Source organism: Pantherophis guttatus, chromosome 16 (assembly GCF_059756535.1).
Source record: "Pantherophis guttatus breed Tessera chromosome 16, ASM5975653v1, whole genome shotgun sequence".
NCBI lineage: Eukaryota > Metazoa > Chordata > Lepidosauria > Squamata > Colubridae > Pantherophis > Pantherophis guttatus.
This window is the reverse complement of record NC_142078.1, coordinates 1647996-1663593: the sequence shown is the minus strand read 5'-3', so window position 1 is coordinate 1663593 and position 15598 is coordinate 1647996. Positions and strand designations below refer to the sequence as shown.

Sequence of the window (15598 nt, the reverse complement as noted above, 5' to 3'; positions counted from 1 at the left end):
GCTCCGGAGTCAGCACAATAACTCCCAGATGGCCCTGGCCCTATCTCTGCCTCCGACGCAGAGCCTTCCCCAGACTCCAGGACTGGCCCATGTTCCTCCCTAGCCTCCTCACTGTATGACTGCTGCCAGCTCCACAGGCTGCCGGCGGACCACAACACCTGGTAGAACCCCAATTCTCAGCTGCAGAACCGAGCCTGGCCTTGTGTGTTTTGATTTGTCCTTGTTGGGATTGTCGGACTTCAACAATGCAAGGAAGAGGTTTAATTTTTTTCGGTCTTCCCCGTGACAGACGGAACCAGGCAGGGGGTGCCAACACCATCTCTTTTCCATTTTTCAAAAGTTTCTCTCCATCTTTTGTACTCTTGATCGGTGTTTCTTAAACTTGGCAACTTTTAAGACGTGTGTGCATTCAACTCCCAGAACTCTTTTCACCCAGCAAGGGTGGCTGGAGAATTTTGGGAATTGAAGTCCCCACGTCTTCAAAGTTGCCAAGTTTAAGAAACACTTGATCTAGCTGGTTCTGCCCACCATTGGAGGGGAGTGGGGAAGGTGGAAGAGAAGGATGCAGGCACCTTAGAGCAGGTTTCCAGCACAGAGACTAGACACTGTCCTGGTTTAAAACCAAGTGGTTTAATTCTTGAACCAAGGTATCCCTGTAGTTTACACATACAAAGAAACTCTAAAGTAGAAGAAATAGAACCAGGCAGCAAAAAAATGTGTATTTTTAAAGAAGCCGATGTAAATGGAACACAAGTGTTTGCAACGCTTTATAAAAACATTTAAAAGATTAGGACTGAAAAATGGAAGGTTTTCAGGTCTTATTTGTGCCGTGGCTGGGTTCTTTATCCTGAATTTTTGGCTGAAGCAGGCTATCTCTCCTCTCTTTGCCCTGCAGGCAAGACGTGTCAGCAGGCCGACCCCTGTGCCTCCAATCCCTGTGCCAACGGTGGGCAGTGCGTGCCCTTTGAGTCCAGCTACGTGTGCAGGTGTCCGCAGGGCTTCCACGGGGCCACTTGCAAAGAAGACTTGAACGAGTGCAGCCGGACGCCTCCCATCTGCAAGAACGGGGGCACCTGCGTCAACGAGATTGGCTCCTACCAGTGCCACTGCCGGCAGGCCTTCACCGGCATCAATTGCGAACACCTCTACGTGCCCTGCAACCCCTCGCCTTGCCAGAACGGGGGCACGTGCCAGCAGACCGGAGACGTGGCCTACGAGTGCACCTGCCTTGCAGGTAGGCTGGGGTGCCTTGGCTCTCTCTCTCTTTCTCTGAAACCTTAACTTACAGATGAACAGAGTTGGAAGGGACCTTGGAGGTCATCTAGTCCAGCCTCCCCCCCCCCCCCCAGCCAAGCAGGAGACCCTACACCATTTCTGACAGATGGCAGCCCAGTCTCTCCTTGAAGGCTTCCAGGGATGAAGCTCCTGCCTGACCCAGGAGCGATACAGAGGGCATCTTTGGAAGCCACGTGTAACGAACATGGTTGGAATCAGCTGGCGTGATTCCAGCGCTCTTGTGAGAGATTTGGCAGCCTCACAAGTTTCCTGCCAGCTTCTTTTATTTTGAGTACCCATTGCCTTCACATAGCAGCCTGACCCAACCCCGATTTCTTCACTTCATGTTGTTTCACCCCCCCTCCCCTTTTTCTTACAATGCCCCCATTTGCATTCCTGGCTCCTCTGCCATCGGTCTTCTGCAGAATGCTGGGATACTTTAAACAACCATTAGCAAACGAGACACGTATGCAGTTCACGGGCCCCTTTAGGCTGGTTCTGCCCCGTAGCTTTTTCCTTGAGAAAGTTGGGATCTATGGAAGAGCCATATAAGGGAATGAAACTAGTTCCTGGCATCCAGCTCGGGCAGGGGTGGGGGCGGGGGGGCGGGGGAAGGGGAGAGTTGGCTGGACCACCCTGGACAGAACTTCACTTTCTGGTGCAGAGAAACTTTATCCCTTGCTGGGAGACATGACAATGACAATGGATAGGTATTAAATATATGAAGAAGTAAGCCAGCCAGCATTAGCCATGACCGTGATTAGTGCAACTGGGTAATAGTGACAACCACAATCACATTCACATGAACCAAGTAGAATCTAGAACCCATGAATCCAAAAAGGCCCCCGGCCATCCGTAATCTGTTTCTCGGGAGGTACTTTGCAATAGAACGGATCAGGCGGTTGCCAGCTTTTCCTTTCGTAGTACCTAAACCAGCGTTTTGCAACCTGGGAAGCTAAAAGGTGTAGACTTCAACTTCCAGAATTCCCCAGTCAACATTATTTATTTATTTATTTTATTATTCATATTTCTATGCCACCCACTCTCCGAGGACTCTGGGCGGCTTACACCAAAGACAGTATACTAAATAGCATATTGCCTCCCCAACAATCTGGGTCCTCATTTTACCCACCTCGGAAGGATGGAAGGCTGAGTCAACCTTGAGCCATACAGAATCGAACTCCTGGCAATGGGCAGAGTTAGTTTGCAATACTGCATTGTAACCGCTATACCAGGAAAGGAAGGAAGGAAGGAAGGAAGGAAGGAAGGAGGGAGGGAGGGAGGGAGGGAGGGAAGGAAGGACAGAAGGAAGGAAGGAAGGAAGGAAGGAAAGAAGGAAGGACAATAGCACTTAGACTTATATACTGCTTCACAGTGCTTTACAGCTGTCTCTAAGCGGTTTACAGAGTCAGCCTCTTGGCCCCCAACAATCTGGGTCCTCATTTTACCCACCTTGGAAGGATGGAAGGCTGAGTCAACCTTGAGCCGGTGAGATTTGATCCGCTGATCTGCTGAACTAGCAGTCAGCTGAAGTAGCTGCAGTACTGCACCCTAACCACTGCACCACCTTGGCCCATATGCTGTGAGAACAATTAACCAGTGGAACAACTTGCCTCCAGAAGTTGTGGGGCCCTCCATCCCTGGAGGTCTTTAAGAAGAGACTAGACAGCCACTTCTCTGAAATGGTATAGGTTCTCTCTTTAGATGCTGAGCTGAATAAACGTATTGATAAAGGGGCCACCACATTTTCCAGACTTACAAAGAGAGTAGGGCTTAATAAGAAGCTGACGGAACATACAAAGATCCAGGTCTATAGAGCCTGCATCCTGAGCACACTCTTGTACTGCAGTGAGTCTTGGACCCTCTACGCATGGCAGGAGAGAAAGTTGAACACCTTTCATATGCGCTCGTCTCCGACGAATTCTTGGCATCACCTGTCAGGACAGGTCTTGGAGCGTGCTGGAATTTCTAGCATGTATACACTATTGAAACAGCGACGTCTATGCTGGCTGGGGCATGTCGTGAGAATGGCCGATGGTCGGATTCCGAAAGATCTCCTGTATGGAGAATTAGTGCAGGGAAAGCGCCTCAGAGGGAGACCACAACTGCAATATAAGGATATCTGCAAGAGGGACCTAAAGGCCCTGGGAATGGACATTAACAACTGGGAAACCTTGACCTCCGATCGTCCAGCTTGGAGGCTAAAGACGCAGCTTGGCCTTCTCCAATTCGAAGAGACCCTTGTTCGGCAGGCTGAGGCAAAGAGGCAGTCCCGGAACCAGCAAAATCTTTGGGGTGGGCAGGGGACAGAATGGATCTGCCCTCAGTGTGGAAGGGATTGATGGCCACTCTCCAATTGGCCTTTTTAGTCACACCAGATGCTGTTTTAGGACCTCTTTCCAGAGCACGATACCATCGTCTCTTGAGACTGAAGGATGTTAATGTAATAGGTTCTCCTGCTTAAGCAGGGGGCTGGACTAGAAGACCTCCAAAGTCCCTTCCAGCTCTATTCTGATTCTGGTTCTGAACATAGTGGCAGGTCTCTTCCATACCGTTGCTAAGAAAACTCCACTAAATTAAACATACAATTGATTTCTTTTTATTGAGTCAAGCTCTCAATTTAGCTCCAGTTTGTCTGCCCTGGCTGGCAGCAGCTTCTGGAGAAGAGCTTCTTACTGCCTTGCCTGGGGAGGCTGGAAATTAAGCCTTGGTTCTCCTGCAAAGAAAACTGGGTTTGTGGCCCCTGGGGTTTTCCGTTCTTAGCGGGGCTGAGAATGGGTCTCACCTGTCCTTTTGCTCCTCCTCCACCGGCAGGTTTCGCGGGCCAGAACTGCGAAGAGAATCTTGACGACTGTCCCGGAAACAACTGCAAGAACGGAGGCACCTGTGTGGATGGGGTGAACACCTACAACTGCCAGTGCCCACCTGAATGGACAGGTGAGGATGCACCGATGGGAGGTGGGGGAAATCGGGGAGCCCCAAAGGGAGGAAGGTCAGGTGAAAATGGCTTGAACTTTTCTCTCTTTTGATTTGATTTTGATTTGATTTTATCGGATTTATATACCGCCCTATTCCTGAAGGACTCAGGGCGGTGAACAGCCACAGAATAAAACACATAAATACAAAAATTTAAAATAGAATAAAAACGAATTAAATAATTTGGCTGAGACAAATTTAAAATACCCAATAATTTAAAAACAAATTAAAATTTACATTTAGAAGGGGAAAAGATTTAGGCCAGGCCAGCTTGATGAACTAAGAAAGTCTTGAGCGCGCGACGGAAGGTGCGCAAATCCGGGATCCTCCGTATCTCGGGGGAGGGAGCTTGTTCCAGATTGTAACTGAATTTGAAATCCAACCACCAGCTTTCTTTAAAAAAAAAAACAAATTTTAAAACAATTAATCCCTTTTAATAATTTAAACAATACAGCCAAAAGATGAACAGAGGTAGAAATGCTTGCATCTACCTCTGTTTGTCTTTTGGATGTGTTGTTTAAAACGGGTATCAAACTAAAGGCTCGTGGGCCAGAACTGACCTGCAGGGTGCTAAAATCTGGCCCGCGGGGCCGGCCTGGAAATAGGCCAAAAGACCGGCCTATGGTGCCTCTAACGGCCAAAACAGACCACGGGGTGGCCCCTTTTTGGCTTCCACGGCCTCCAGCAGCACTCTGTCAGCCAAAAATGCTGCAGGAGGCTAGGGAGGCCAGGAACGGGCCACGTGGGGCCTCCATGTGGCCCGTTTTCGGCCGGCAGAGTGCTGCAGGAGGACTGGATTGGACTGGATTACAATTATGTGGCCTCAAGTAAGTGCCTGCTCTGGATCGAAAACAAGCAACATCCTATGTTAATGCTACAGTTGAATGCCAGATTTTACATACTGTCGGTCCACTTAATCTACAATCCGCAATCTATAACGGATAGCCATTTGTATTTACTATCCTGGAAATTTACCTCTGCTGTTAGATTTTGTATTATCATGTTATTTATGCTATTGTATTTTTTATTATTAGTTAAATAATAAAAATACAATAATATAAATAGCTTTTCTGCCTGGAAAAACAATTTACTATTAAACAATGGGGTATAAATTTAGAAATAAAAAGTTTAGTGGAGTATGAAGTATAAGCAGTGGTGGGATTCAAGTAATTTAACAACCGGTCCTCTGCCCTAATGATTTCTTCCAACAACCACTTTGCCAAACTGCTCAGAAAGTTTTTTTTTTTTTTTTTTTTTAATTTGATTTATATGCCGCCCTTCTCCGGAGACTCAGGGCGGCTTACAATGTGCTCAGCAATAGCCTTCATCCTTTTGTATATTTTATACAAAGTCAGCTTATTGCCCCCACAAACTGGGTCCTCATTTCACCTACCTTAGAAAGGATGGAAGGCTGAGTCAACCTTGAGCCTTGGCGAGATTCGAACCCTGCAGTAATTGCAGGCAGCTGGTCTTAATAAGCTTAATAACAGGGTGCCTTAAACCCCTGTAGTACCAAGGCTCTTTTTAGTTAACAACCGGTTCTCCCGAAGTGGTGCGAACCGGCTGAATCCCACCACTGAGTATAAGTAATAAATGTTTGCCCGTAATATCTGGTAGAAGAGATAGGAAAATGGTTATCATAAAGAACTGTGGAAAGAAAGAAGAGAAGGGGAAAAATGCGTCTTGAACCTATATCAAACGCCCACCACTCCCAGACACGTCCCCCCACCCCCATCCCCGGCCCTCTGAGGTCAAACACGACCTTGATGCAGTCCTCAATGAAATCGAGTTTGACACCCCTGTTTTAAAACATATTTTGTTGTTTCTAAAATTAGGACCCGAAAGCAAGACAGCTCTTCCTCCTGATTCCTTCGTCCTTCCCCATCCATAATTTTCTTTCTTGTCCTGTAATATTTCCAGAAAATGCTCAGGCAATTCAGAGAGACCGGTCTGGAAAGTTGAGATTAAGTTGTTAAGTGTGAATGTTACAAAGTTACAATGGCACTTTTTCCCGTGCCCACTAAACGAACTGTTTTAAATTGAGGACTATGTGTCTAGCCCTTCCTGCTCTTCTCCTATTGGGAGTGCAATAGAGTGTCAGCACTTCAAGCTGCATTTACTCTAGTGCTGACATAAGAAGGAGAAGGGAGGCGTCTGGAAAGGGACGTTTGACTTTTCACCTACTTATTTTCCCTGGAGATAATATCCCTAGGAGATGGGATGGGAGGGGGAAATTCCTTTGAGTTGGAACAGTAGATTAGGGGTAGAGTGACTTGGAAGATGGCCAATGAGTGCAGGGGAGTGGGGAACGGAAAGGGAGGGTTTTGGGTCTGGAAGTCAGTGTTGGCTTCTATGGAGTCAAATCTAGAATGTTGTGCTTAATAAATAGGAGTTTTTCTTCAAAGACTTTGTTTGAAATGCAATTTATTTGAGACGACCTCGAAACCTGACATAGAGACTTTAATCTGGACCACTTTGGGGGTCTCTCCCCACCCCCGTGAAGAATTTGGATCAGCCCCCTTCTTTCTCTTCTAGGCCAGTATTGTGCCGAAGATGTGGACGAATGTCAGTTAATTCCCAACGCTTGCCAGAATGGCGGCACCTGCCACAACACACACGGGGACTACAACTGTGTCTGTGTGAATGGTTGGACGGGGGAGGACTGCAGCGAGAACATTGACGACTGTGCCAGTGCGGCTTGCTCCCCAGGGGCCACTTGCCATGACCGTGTGGCCTCTTTCTACTGCGAGTGCCCGCATGGGCGCACAGGTGGGTATCCAAGGGAGAGAAAGGAAGAAGGGTTGCAGGAACTGGGGTACGGTCATTCTGGAGAAAAGAAGGACTGGGGGGGGGGCATGAGAGCAGTGTTTCAATATTTGAGGGGCTGACACAAAGAGGAGGGGGTGCTGCTTCCCTCTGTAGGTGCTAAGATTACAGGAAAACTGCTAGGAATTCTGGGAGTTGTAGTCCCAATACATTTGCAGAGGTTATGGAAGAACAAGAGGGAGCGGTGTGGTGGCCTTAGAGGTGAAGATGCTCGCGTCACACTCGGGAGGCTGAGAATTCAATCCTAGGCAGCGACAGACGTTTCTCTATCAGAATGCAAAGAGAAAATATTTGCTGTGAACCCTGCGTAGGTGTCGGGGAGGGCATCCAGCCAGTAAACGCTCAGCTCTATTCAGTCGCCCCGACTCCATCCCGATAAGAAAGGGGTTACAGGATCGTAATAAGAAAAAAAAAGTAAGAACAAGAGGATGACTAGTCCCTGCCTTCTCAGAGGTCTCCAGATGTTGATCCACAGCCCAATTCCAGCTGCTGAGAATGCACCAGTTTACTCTGATGGATCGGCGAGGCCTTCTCGGAGCTGCACAGGCCAGGCACTCTGTGGCCGTGTCTCCCAACTCCCTTAAACCAGGTCTGTTTAAGACCTGAGCGACTGCCATTCACTGCCATACTAATTAGCACCCTTTTCAAAATTTCTGTTCAGTCTGTCCAATTTTTGGAGGCTGCCTAGACTCCCTATAGTTTTCTCGAGAAGGTGTTTTTTTTTTTCCAGAAGTGATTTACCATTGCTTCCTTCCTAGGGGCTGAGTGAGCACGACTGGCCCAAGGCAATCCAGATGGATTTGTGACCCAAGGCAGGACTAGAACTCACCATCTCCTGTTTTCTAGCCTGGTGGCTTAACCACAATACCAAACTGGCATTCAGTTAGCCCTAGCTTGCTACGTATTATTTTCCTAGCTTTGCCAATAAATTAAGCTCGGATGCTTTGGCTAGGATACGGTTCAGTATACAGCATGCAAGCGAGCAATTCAATAACCAGGTTGCCTCCATTGTGGCAGTGGGGCCATTGACTGCCTGTGTTGCCGATGGATGGGGGAGCATCTTTGCAAGTGTCTGCGTGTCTTTCTGAATCCCCCCTCTGCCCTCTGCAGGCTTGCTGTGCCACCTGGAAGATGCCTGCATAAGCAACCCTTGCAACGAAGGCTCCAACTGCGACACGAACCCCGTGACTGGGAGGGCCATTTGCACCTGCCCCTCGGGGTACATGGGGCCAGCCTGCAATAAAGACGTGGACGAATGCTTGCTGGGTAAGGGGGCATCGGAGCCGGGGGGCGCCGGGTGGGAGTGAGACCCGTGGAGCTGGCTGGGGTTGAAGAAAAGTCTGGGGAGGGAATTGGTACAGAAAACCGACCCTAGGAGACAGGCCAACCCTTGGAATGAAACTCGGGGAGGTTCGGGGCCTGGAAAAGCCGACCTGCGAATTATTTTTATATTATTAAATTCATTTGCCAGAATGGTGCCGTGGCCTAGAGGTAGAGCTCTCGCCTCACAATCAGGAGGCTGTGAGTTCGATCCTAGGTAGAGAAGCAGATATTTCTCTCTCTGGGCACCATGAGAATATATCTGCTGAACAAAACTCCTCATTGGTGACAGGAAGGGCATCCGGCCAGTAAAGTCAAAGCCTTTATTGTCATTGTACATCACGTATTCAACGAAATAGTTTTGAACCAATTTAAACACTCAGCTCCGTTCAGTTGCCCAGACTCCACCCTGCAAGGGATTATGGGGTTGTTAAATGAGGATGATTAAATTCCTTTGCCACCCATCTTGGCGGTTGGAGGAGACTCTGAAACGAGACAGGGTCAATTTGGCTCCAAGTTCATTGGCTCATCAAGTCCTTCGTGGGGTTTCCTTGATTCTCCACCCCCAAACATTTTATAATATAAAGATAGCTCAGTGGCTAAGATGCTGAGCTTGTCGATCGAAAGGTCGGCAGTTCAGCGGTTCGAATCCCTGTGACTTGTCCCAGCTTCTGCCAACCTAGCAGTTTGAAAGCACTTAAAACAAATGCAAGTAGAAAAATAGGGACCACCTTGGTAGGAAGGGAACAGCGATCTGTGCGCCTTTGGCGTTGAGTCATGCCGGCCACATGACCACGGAGACGTCTTCAGACAGCGCTGGCTCTTCGGCTCTGAAACGGAGATGAGCACCGCCCCCTAGAGTCGGGAACGACTAGCACGTATGTGCGAGGGGAACCTTTACCTTTTACTTTAACTAATGTCAGTATGGATAATATTACTATCTATTCCTTGGATATGCCTCCATTGAAGCTTGGGGGTCAATATTGGCTCCTTTGGGGGACCCCGATTTAGATGGCCAAATCCAACATGCCACGAGTGGCTCTCTGCCCCTTGGTTGGTCAGGATGTGGGTGGGTGGGAGGCTATTTACAAGCGGAAGGAGGAGGAAAAGATTGCAGTTGAAACAGATGCGGCTTTTGCTTGAGCTCCTGTATCCAGTGCCCCCCATAACACAGGTAATCCTTGATTTACAACAGCTTGTTTAGTGACCGTTCAAAGTTACAGCGGCACTGAGAAAAGGGACTTACGACTGGTGTTCACACTTTAAGACCGTTGCAAGCATCCCCAGGGACAAATGATCAAAATTCAGACGCTTGCCAGAACTGACTCACACTTAACGACGGTCGCAGAGTCCCGGGGTCACGCAATCCCCTTTTGCGACCTTCGGACAAGCAAAGGACAGTGGGGGTGGGGTGGGGGAGCCAGATTCACTGATCAGCGCTGTGTGACGCACTTAATAGCTGCGGTCGTAAAATGGCCCAAAATTCGCTGAGCCAATGTCTCACACGGCCACAGAAATGTTGGGCTCAGTTGCGGTCGTAAGACGAGGACTACCCTGTAGCCTCCACGAGTGTCTTCAGCTTTCAAAAGTCCTGGGGGAGGGGTCTACAGAGGGGGGGGAGGAAATAGCATTTGCCTTGTTTGCTGCAGTGCTGGTTGGACAAGGAGCTGAACAGAAGGAGTGCTTTGGAATTGGGGAGGGGGCGAACCAAGGACAAGAGAAAGAGAAGGACCCCTTGTAGCCCCCTTGGCCATTCACACATGCACCTCCCCGCCTAATCCTCCTTTTCCCTCCTGCCAGGTGCCAACCCCTGCGAGCATGCCGGGAAATGCCTCAACACGGAGGGCTCCTTTCAGTGCCAATGCCAGACGGGCTATTCGGGTCCCCGCTGCGAGATAGACGTCAACGAGTGCTCCTCCAACCCCTGCCAGAACGATGCCACCTGCTTGGACCAGATTGGGGTCTTCCAGTGCATTTGCATGCCAGGTAACCCTGCCGGCTCCCCTGTCCTTCCGGGCCCCTCTGATGGGCGGCTCTCCGGACCTTTGGGGTGCCCTGGGTGGAGCAGTGATGGAGAAGGAAGAGGTGTGATCTTCAAATCCTTTGGTGCTTGGCTTAGTTTTTGTAACCGCTCCATCCATGAGCCACGGTGGCGCAGTGGTCAGAGTGCAGTACTGCAGGCTCCTTCTGCTGACTGCCGGCTGCCTGCAATTTGGCAGTCCAAATCTCACCAGGCTCAAGGTTGACTCAGCCTTCCGTCCTTCCGAGATGGGTAAAAGGAGGACCTGGATTGTTGGGGGCAAAAGGTTGACTCTGTAAACCGCTTAGAGAGGGTTGTGAAGCAGTATATAAGTCTAAGTGCTATTGCTATCTATCTATCTATGTCTGTCTATCTATCATCCATCCATCCATCTACCTATCTACCTATCAGCTGTAGTGGTGCAGTGATTAGTATGCAATATTGCAGGCTAATTCTGCTGACTACCAGTTCGATTCTCACCAGCTCAATGTTGACTCAGCCTTCCGTCCTTCCGAGGTGGGTAAAATGAGAAGCCAGATTGTTGGGGCAAGAGGCTGACTCTGTAAACCGCTTAGAGAGGGCTGTAAAAGCACTGTGAAGCGTTATATAAGTCTAAGGGCTATTGCTGTCTTTCGGGGTGCCCTCCAATTCAGACCCCTTGCAAGGGGGGCAGCCCTGCTCCACACAAGCCTGGGTAGTGGCTGGAGCAGTGCTGGGGTGAGCCAGGGCCATCGGAACTCGGAGTCACCCCTGGCTTAAAAGCCTGCATTAACCAGATGGAATTGCTGCGTTTGTGCCCCACGCCAAGCCCAATTAAATGAACCAGATGATGCTTTCATAGGTTGCTTCATGCAACCACATAAGACAGCGGCTGGGTTGAGTTCCAAGGAAGGCGGTAGCTGACTTTGCCCACAACGCAGCCGAATAAACGGACCCAACAAACTGGGTTTGCAGAACAGCTATAAAAACGCTAAACCAGATTTTATTTAAAAAACAAACAAACCTATTTTAGCACTGAATCTGCTCTGAATACCTCTTTAACTGGCATGATGAAGCGTCCCGGATGAAGTCGGCTGGGGGGGGAGGGGGGAGAGGGAGCTGAGAATCTCGTGCTGCGCCCTGTTTTTCCAACTTCTTCCTCCTTTCTCCCTTCTTCCCCCCCCCCATGTCCTCCCCCCCCCCCCACCAGAGCCTGCTTTACAAAGGCCCGAATTGATTCTTTGGCAAGAGCATTGGAAATTAAGCGGCTGAGTTGGCAAAGCTAACCCCAGCTCGGAGGACTTAAAACTTCAGTAGGAGAGCCTGGGAGAAATTGGAGGGGTTAGTTGCTGCGGTGCCCTAAGATTGGCATCGGGCTGTTTCGCCCTATAGCTGAAAACAGTGGGCTGGCTAAGAGCGAGGGCACACTGCAAGATTTTGTCTTGGCACTCCTGGGTGTGAGATGAGTTTAACCCCAGTAGGGGCTGTTTTCATAAAGCTGCAGAGTGAATGGGGACACATTAGAATAGAATAGAATAGAATAGAATAGAATAGAATAGAATAGAATAGAATAGAATAGAATAGAATAGAATAGAATAGAATAGAATAGAATAGAATAGAATAGAATAGAATCACAGAGTTGAAAGGGACCTTGGAGGTCTTCTAGTCCAACCCCCTGCTTACGCAGGAAAACCACTTCAGACAAATGGTTATCCAATCTCTTCTTAAAAACTTTCAGTGTTGGAGCATTTACAACTTCTGGAGGCAAGCTGTTCCACTGATCGATTGTTCTCACTGTCAGGGAATTCCTCCTTAGTTCTAAGTTGCTTCTCTCCTTGATTAATTTCCACCCATTGCTTCTTCTCCTGCCCTCAGGGGCTTTGGAGAATAGCTTGACTCCCTCTTCTTTGGGGCAGCCCCTGAGATTGTCGAATCCAGTCGGGACCTACCCTGCCCCCTTGTCTTGACCTTGTTGATTAACGAATTATCTGTTCCTTCATGTATAAGATTTTTACAGCTGCCCATCTTAAGCAACCGTGGCTGGCTCACAATTGCAACAACAGCAACTGTTTTTCCAAGGAGAGAAGAGACCCCAGGTTTCCCCTCCCGTTCACTGCTGCTTTTTCCCTCCCTGCAGGTTACGAGGGGGTCTACTGTGAAATCAACACGGACGAGTGTGCCAGCAGCCCCTGCCTGCACAATGGGAACTGCGTGGACAAGATCAACGAATTTGCCTGCGTGTGTCCCGTGGGTACGTTCGGTGGGGCGGGGTGGGGGGAGAAGTGGGAGGGCCTTGGAGAAGATGATTGATTTTTGCCTATAGCACAAAGCTCTTTGTAGTGGAGACCAGGGGCTGGAATTAATCCCTGGCCCAGAGGCCATGCGGAGGCTGCCCTGCCGAAGTGGGCAGTTGGGGAAATGGCTGAGGCAGCGGCAGTGGTGGCGGTGGGGGGGGGGGGATGTCATTTTGCTTTGGGCAATTCGGAGGAGAAGGGAGTTATGTTGGGGAGGGGCTCTCAAAAGTTCTGAAGTGTGGCCCCACCCTCCTTCAACTATCACCACTGCAATCCATAATTGGGAGAGAAAGCCTCCATGTCCAGCAGCTGTCTATCCCTGGATCCCCATCTGATGGGCGGGGAGAGGCACAAGGGTTGACCGTTTGTGGGGGGGAATGTGTGTTACTTTTTAACGCACTTCTCAGAAGCTCAGCAGGTGGAAAGTGTCTCTCTTTGCGGGGTGGACAGACACCTGCACACACAAAGAATTGCAAGGACATTGTTACAGCCTCTTCAGTGGTCTCTTTGTTTTTTTGGGGGGGGATATTTTCATTTTGGGGGTCTTGGGTGTCCTGTGTAGAGGAAGCCTGGGATGGGGCTGCCCTCCGTAGTGTTTTGTGGACAGGAAAGAAAAGAGAAATCAACCAATCAATTTATTACAGTCTTAGACCAGAGACCAGAACAAATAAAAATGCTCAGTAAATATACAATTAAAAATTATAGTACAAAATAATAAATAGCAACTAAAATCTATAATAAAATCCAGAAAAGGCAAAGGGGTTTCATTGGATTTTTGCCCCTTTGGTGCCTCCTTAGCTCAGATTAAATTGGGGGGGGGGCTCAGAATGGAGGTGGAAAGCAAAGTGAGTGAACAGAGCCAATGAATAGTTAGAAAGAAGTTGTTTTTCTGTGAATTCCTGGCGCATTGTGCTTTATCCCAACCCTGGATTTTATTTACTGTGCACAGAGCCACCTTTTCCTTGGAATTCGAACGAGGGTCTGCTTTAGGTCGATCCCCTTGAAGTAGGGTGGGCTAAGAGGAGAGTCACCCCTAAGTCTTCTCAGTCCAGGCCAACATTATAAGCCCTGCGCTGTCCAGACTCTTAAATCCTCTCTCCCTCCTGCAGCCATGGGATTCATTTAACAAGTGCAGTGACTTAATTATAGCCCCCCCAAAAAGGTCCTACTTAACCACTTCCTTGCTTAAGCAATGGAAATTCGGCTCTCAATTGTGGCCATAACTTGAGGATTCCCTGCCACTTCTTCCGAATTACGCTTATGCCTAATGTGCGCTAGGAAATGGTAGCTGTGGTTTAGTGGTACAAGGTTAATGGTTTAGTGGTACAAGCAGGAACGGGCTTCAAAAATTTTAGCAAGGGGTTCTCTTCCCGGTTGCTGGGTGGGTGGGGCCATGGTGGGCAAGGCCTAGTCAGCCTCCTGCACCACAGTGGAGGGGGCGTTTTTGCCCTCCCCGGGCTCCGAAGGTTTTTCTTGAGCCTCCGGGAGGACAAAAACGGCCTCCCCAGGCTCCGGAGGCCCTCTGGAGGCTGGAAACGAGCCCATTTCCGGCCTTCCTGAACTTCCGGTAGGCCCGTTTTTTGCCCTCCCCGAGCCTCCATGCGCGCCCTGCACTTACCTGCATCCAAAATGGGCCACGTGGGGACTCCTGGGAGGGGAGGGATGGACGGGGCCAGCCAGGAGTGGGGTTTGGGGGTTCTCCAAACTGCACAGAATCTTAGCTAGAGGTTCTCTCACATTGTACCTCTGGCTTTAGTGTCTGCCTGTGTTTGAAAGCACCTGGGTTATCTGTGGGGTTGACGTGGGTCTGCTGCCCTCCTTCTTGGGCGTCTCTGATTTGAAAGTGACCTCCATGAAGGAAAGGAGGCCACGCAGATCTTGATTTGTGGGGCCACGTCCGTTGCAGCCACACAGATTGCAGCTGATGCAGAGAGAGAGAGAGAGAATTCTTCTCTGCAGAGAATTAAAAAGGAAGGATTCGGGAGGGAGCCCCCTTCCGTTTGGGAATAGCCAGATAAGGGAATGTTGATGCTGTGGGGTAGAGCAAGAGGACGGGGGGGTGGGGGGTGGGGGCAGCTAATTCATAAAACGGGCTTTGAAGCGGAGGCTTTAGAGATGTAAATCAGGAATCTTCAGCACTGCTGCGCAGGCAGCCGAATAACTATAGGGGCGAGCTGAGGAGTTAAAAAAAAAAAACTCTGGGGATTGAATGCCAATGAATTGGAAAAGAGACCTTGAAATACGGGGCTGTCTGCCTGCTGCCTGTCCCACCCTTGCAAGGGAAATGCAGCCATTGCAAGTAGGATGTGTGTGTGTTTATAGGAAAAAGTCATTATTACAGCATCATTTTTATCTTTCGTCTGGCTATGAGAGTAGCACAGTCGATTGGGTGAGAAGAGCATTAAAAAGATTAGTGCAAAACTAGGCTCAAATGGGCAGGTAAGTCAGTGATTTACTTGTGTTCCAATATCTAAGGGGTTGCCACAGAGGAGGTGGGGGTGGGGGAGTCAAGCTTTTCTCCAAAGCACCTGAGGGCAGGACAAGAAGCAACGGGTGGAAACTAATCCAGGAGAGAAGCAACTTAGAACTAAGGAGAAATTTCCTGACAGTTAGAACAATTAATCAGTGGAACAACCTGCCACCAGAAGTTATGAATGCTCCAACACTGGATGTTTTTAAGAAAAGATTGGACAGCCATTTGTCTGAAATAGTACAAGGTTTCCTGCCTGAGCAGGGGGTTGGACTAGAAGACCTCCAAGGTCCCTTCCAACTCTGCTATCCTCTTATTCTATTTTGCAAATGCTTGTTTTCTGACTTTGCTTTAGACCGTGAAGTTGTTTGCAAAGGGGTAACTGGGAAAGCTTTTGGCAACGGAATCCACATTTTGGGGCATCTTGGTAACCCAGTA

At 49.1% G+C, this 15598-nt stretch overlaps 1 protein-coding gene across 1 annotated transcript in view; it reads left to right on the top strand.

Annotated features, from left to right (window-relative positions):
• The window catches only part of NOTCH1 (notch receptor 1), a 105570-nt gene that overhangs the window by 46151 nt on the left and 43821 nt on the right, over positions 1 to 15598 (top strand). The window contains exons 4-9 of the mRNA XM_034427164.3: positions 896 to 1234; positions 4090 to 4212; positions 6787 to 7020; positions 8188 to 8343; positions 10198 to 10383; positions 12534 to 12647. Coding sequence (XP_034283055.2) covers positions 896 to 1234; positions 4090 to 4212; positions 6787 to 7020; positions 8188 to 8343; positions 10198 to 10383; positions 12534 to 12647 — 1152 coding nt within the window. The remainder of the gene's footprint in view (positions 1 to 895; positions 1235 to 4089; positions 4213 to 6786; positions 7021 to 8187; positions 8344 to 10197; positions 10384 to 12533; positions 12648 to 15598) is intronic.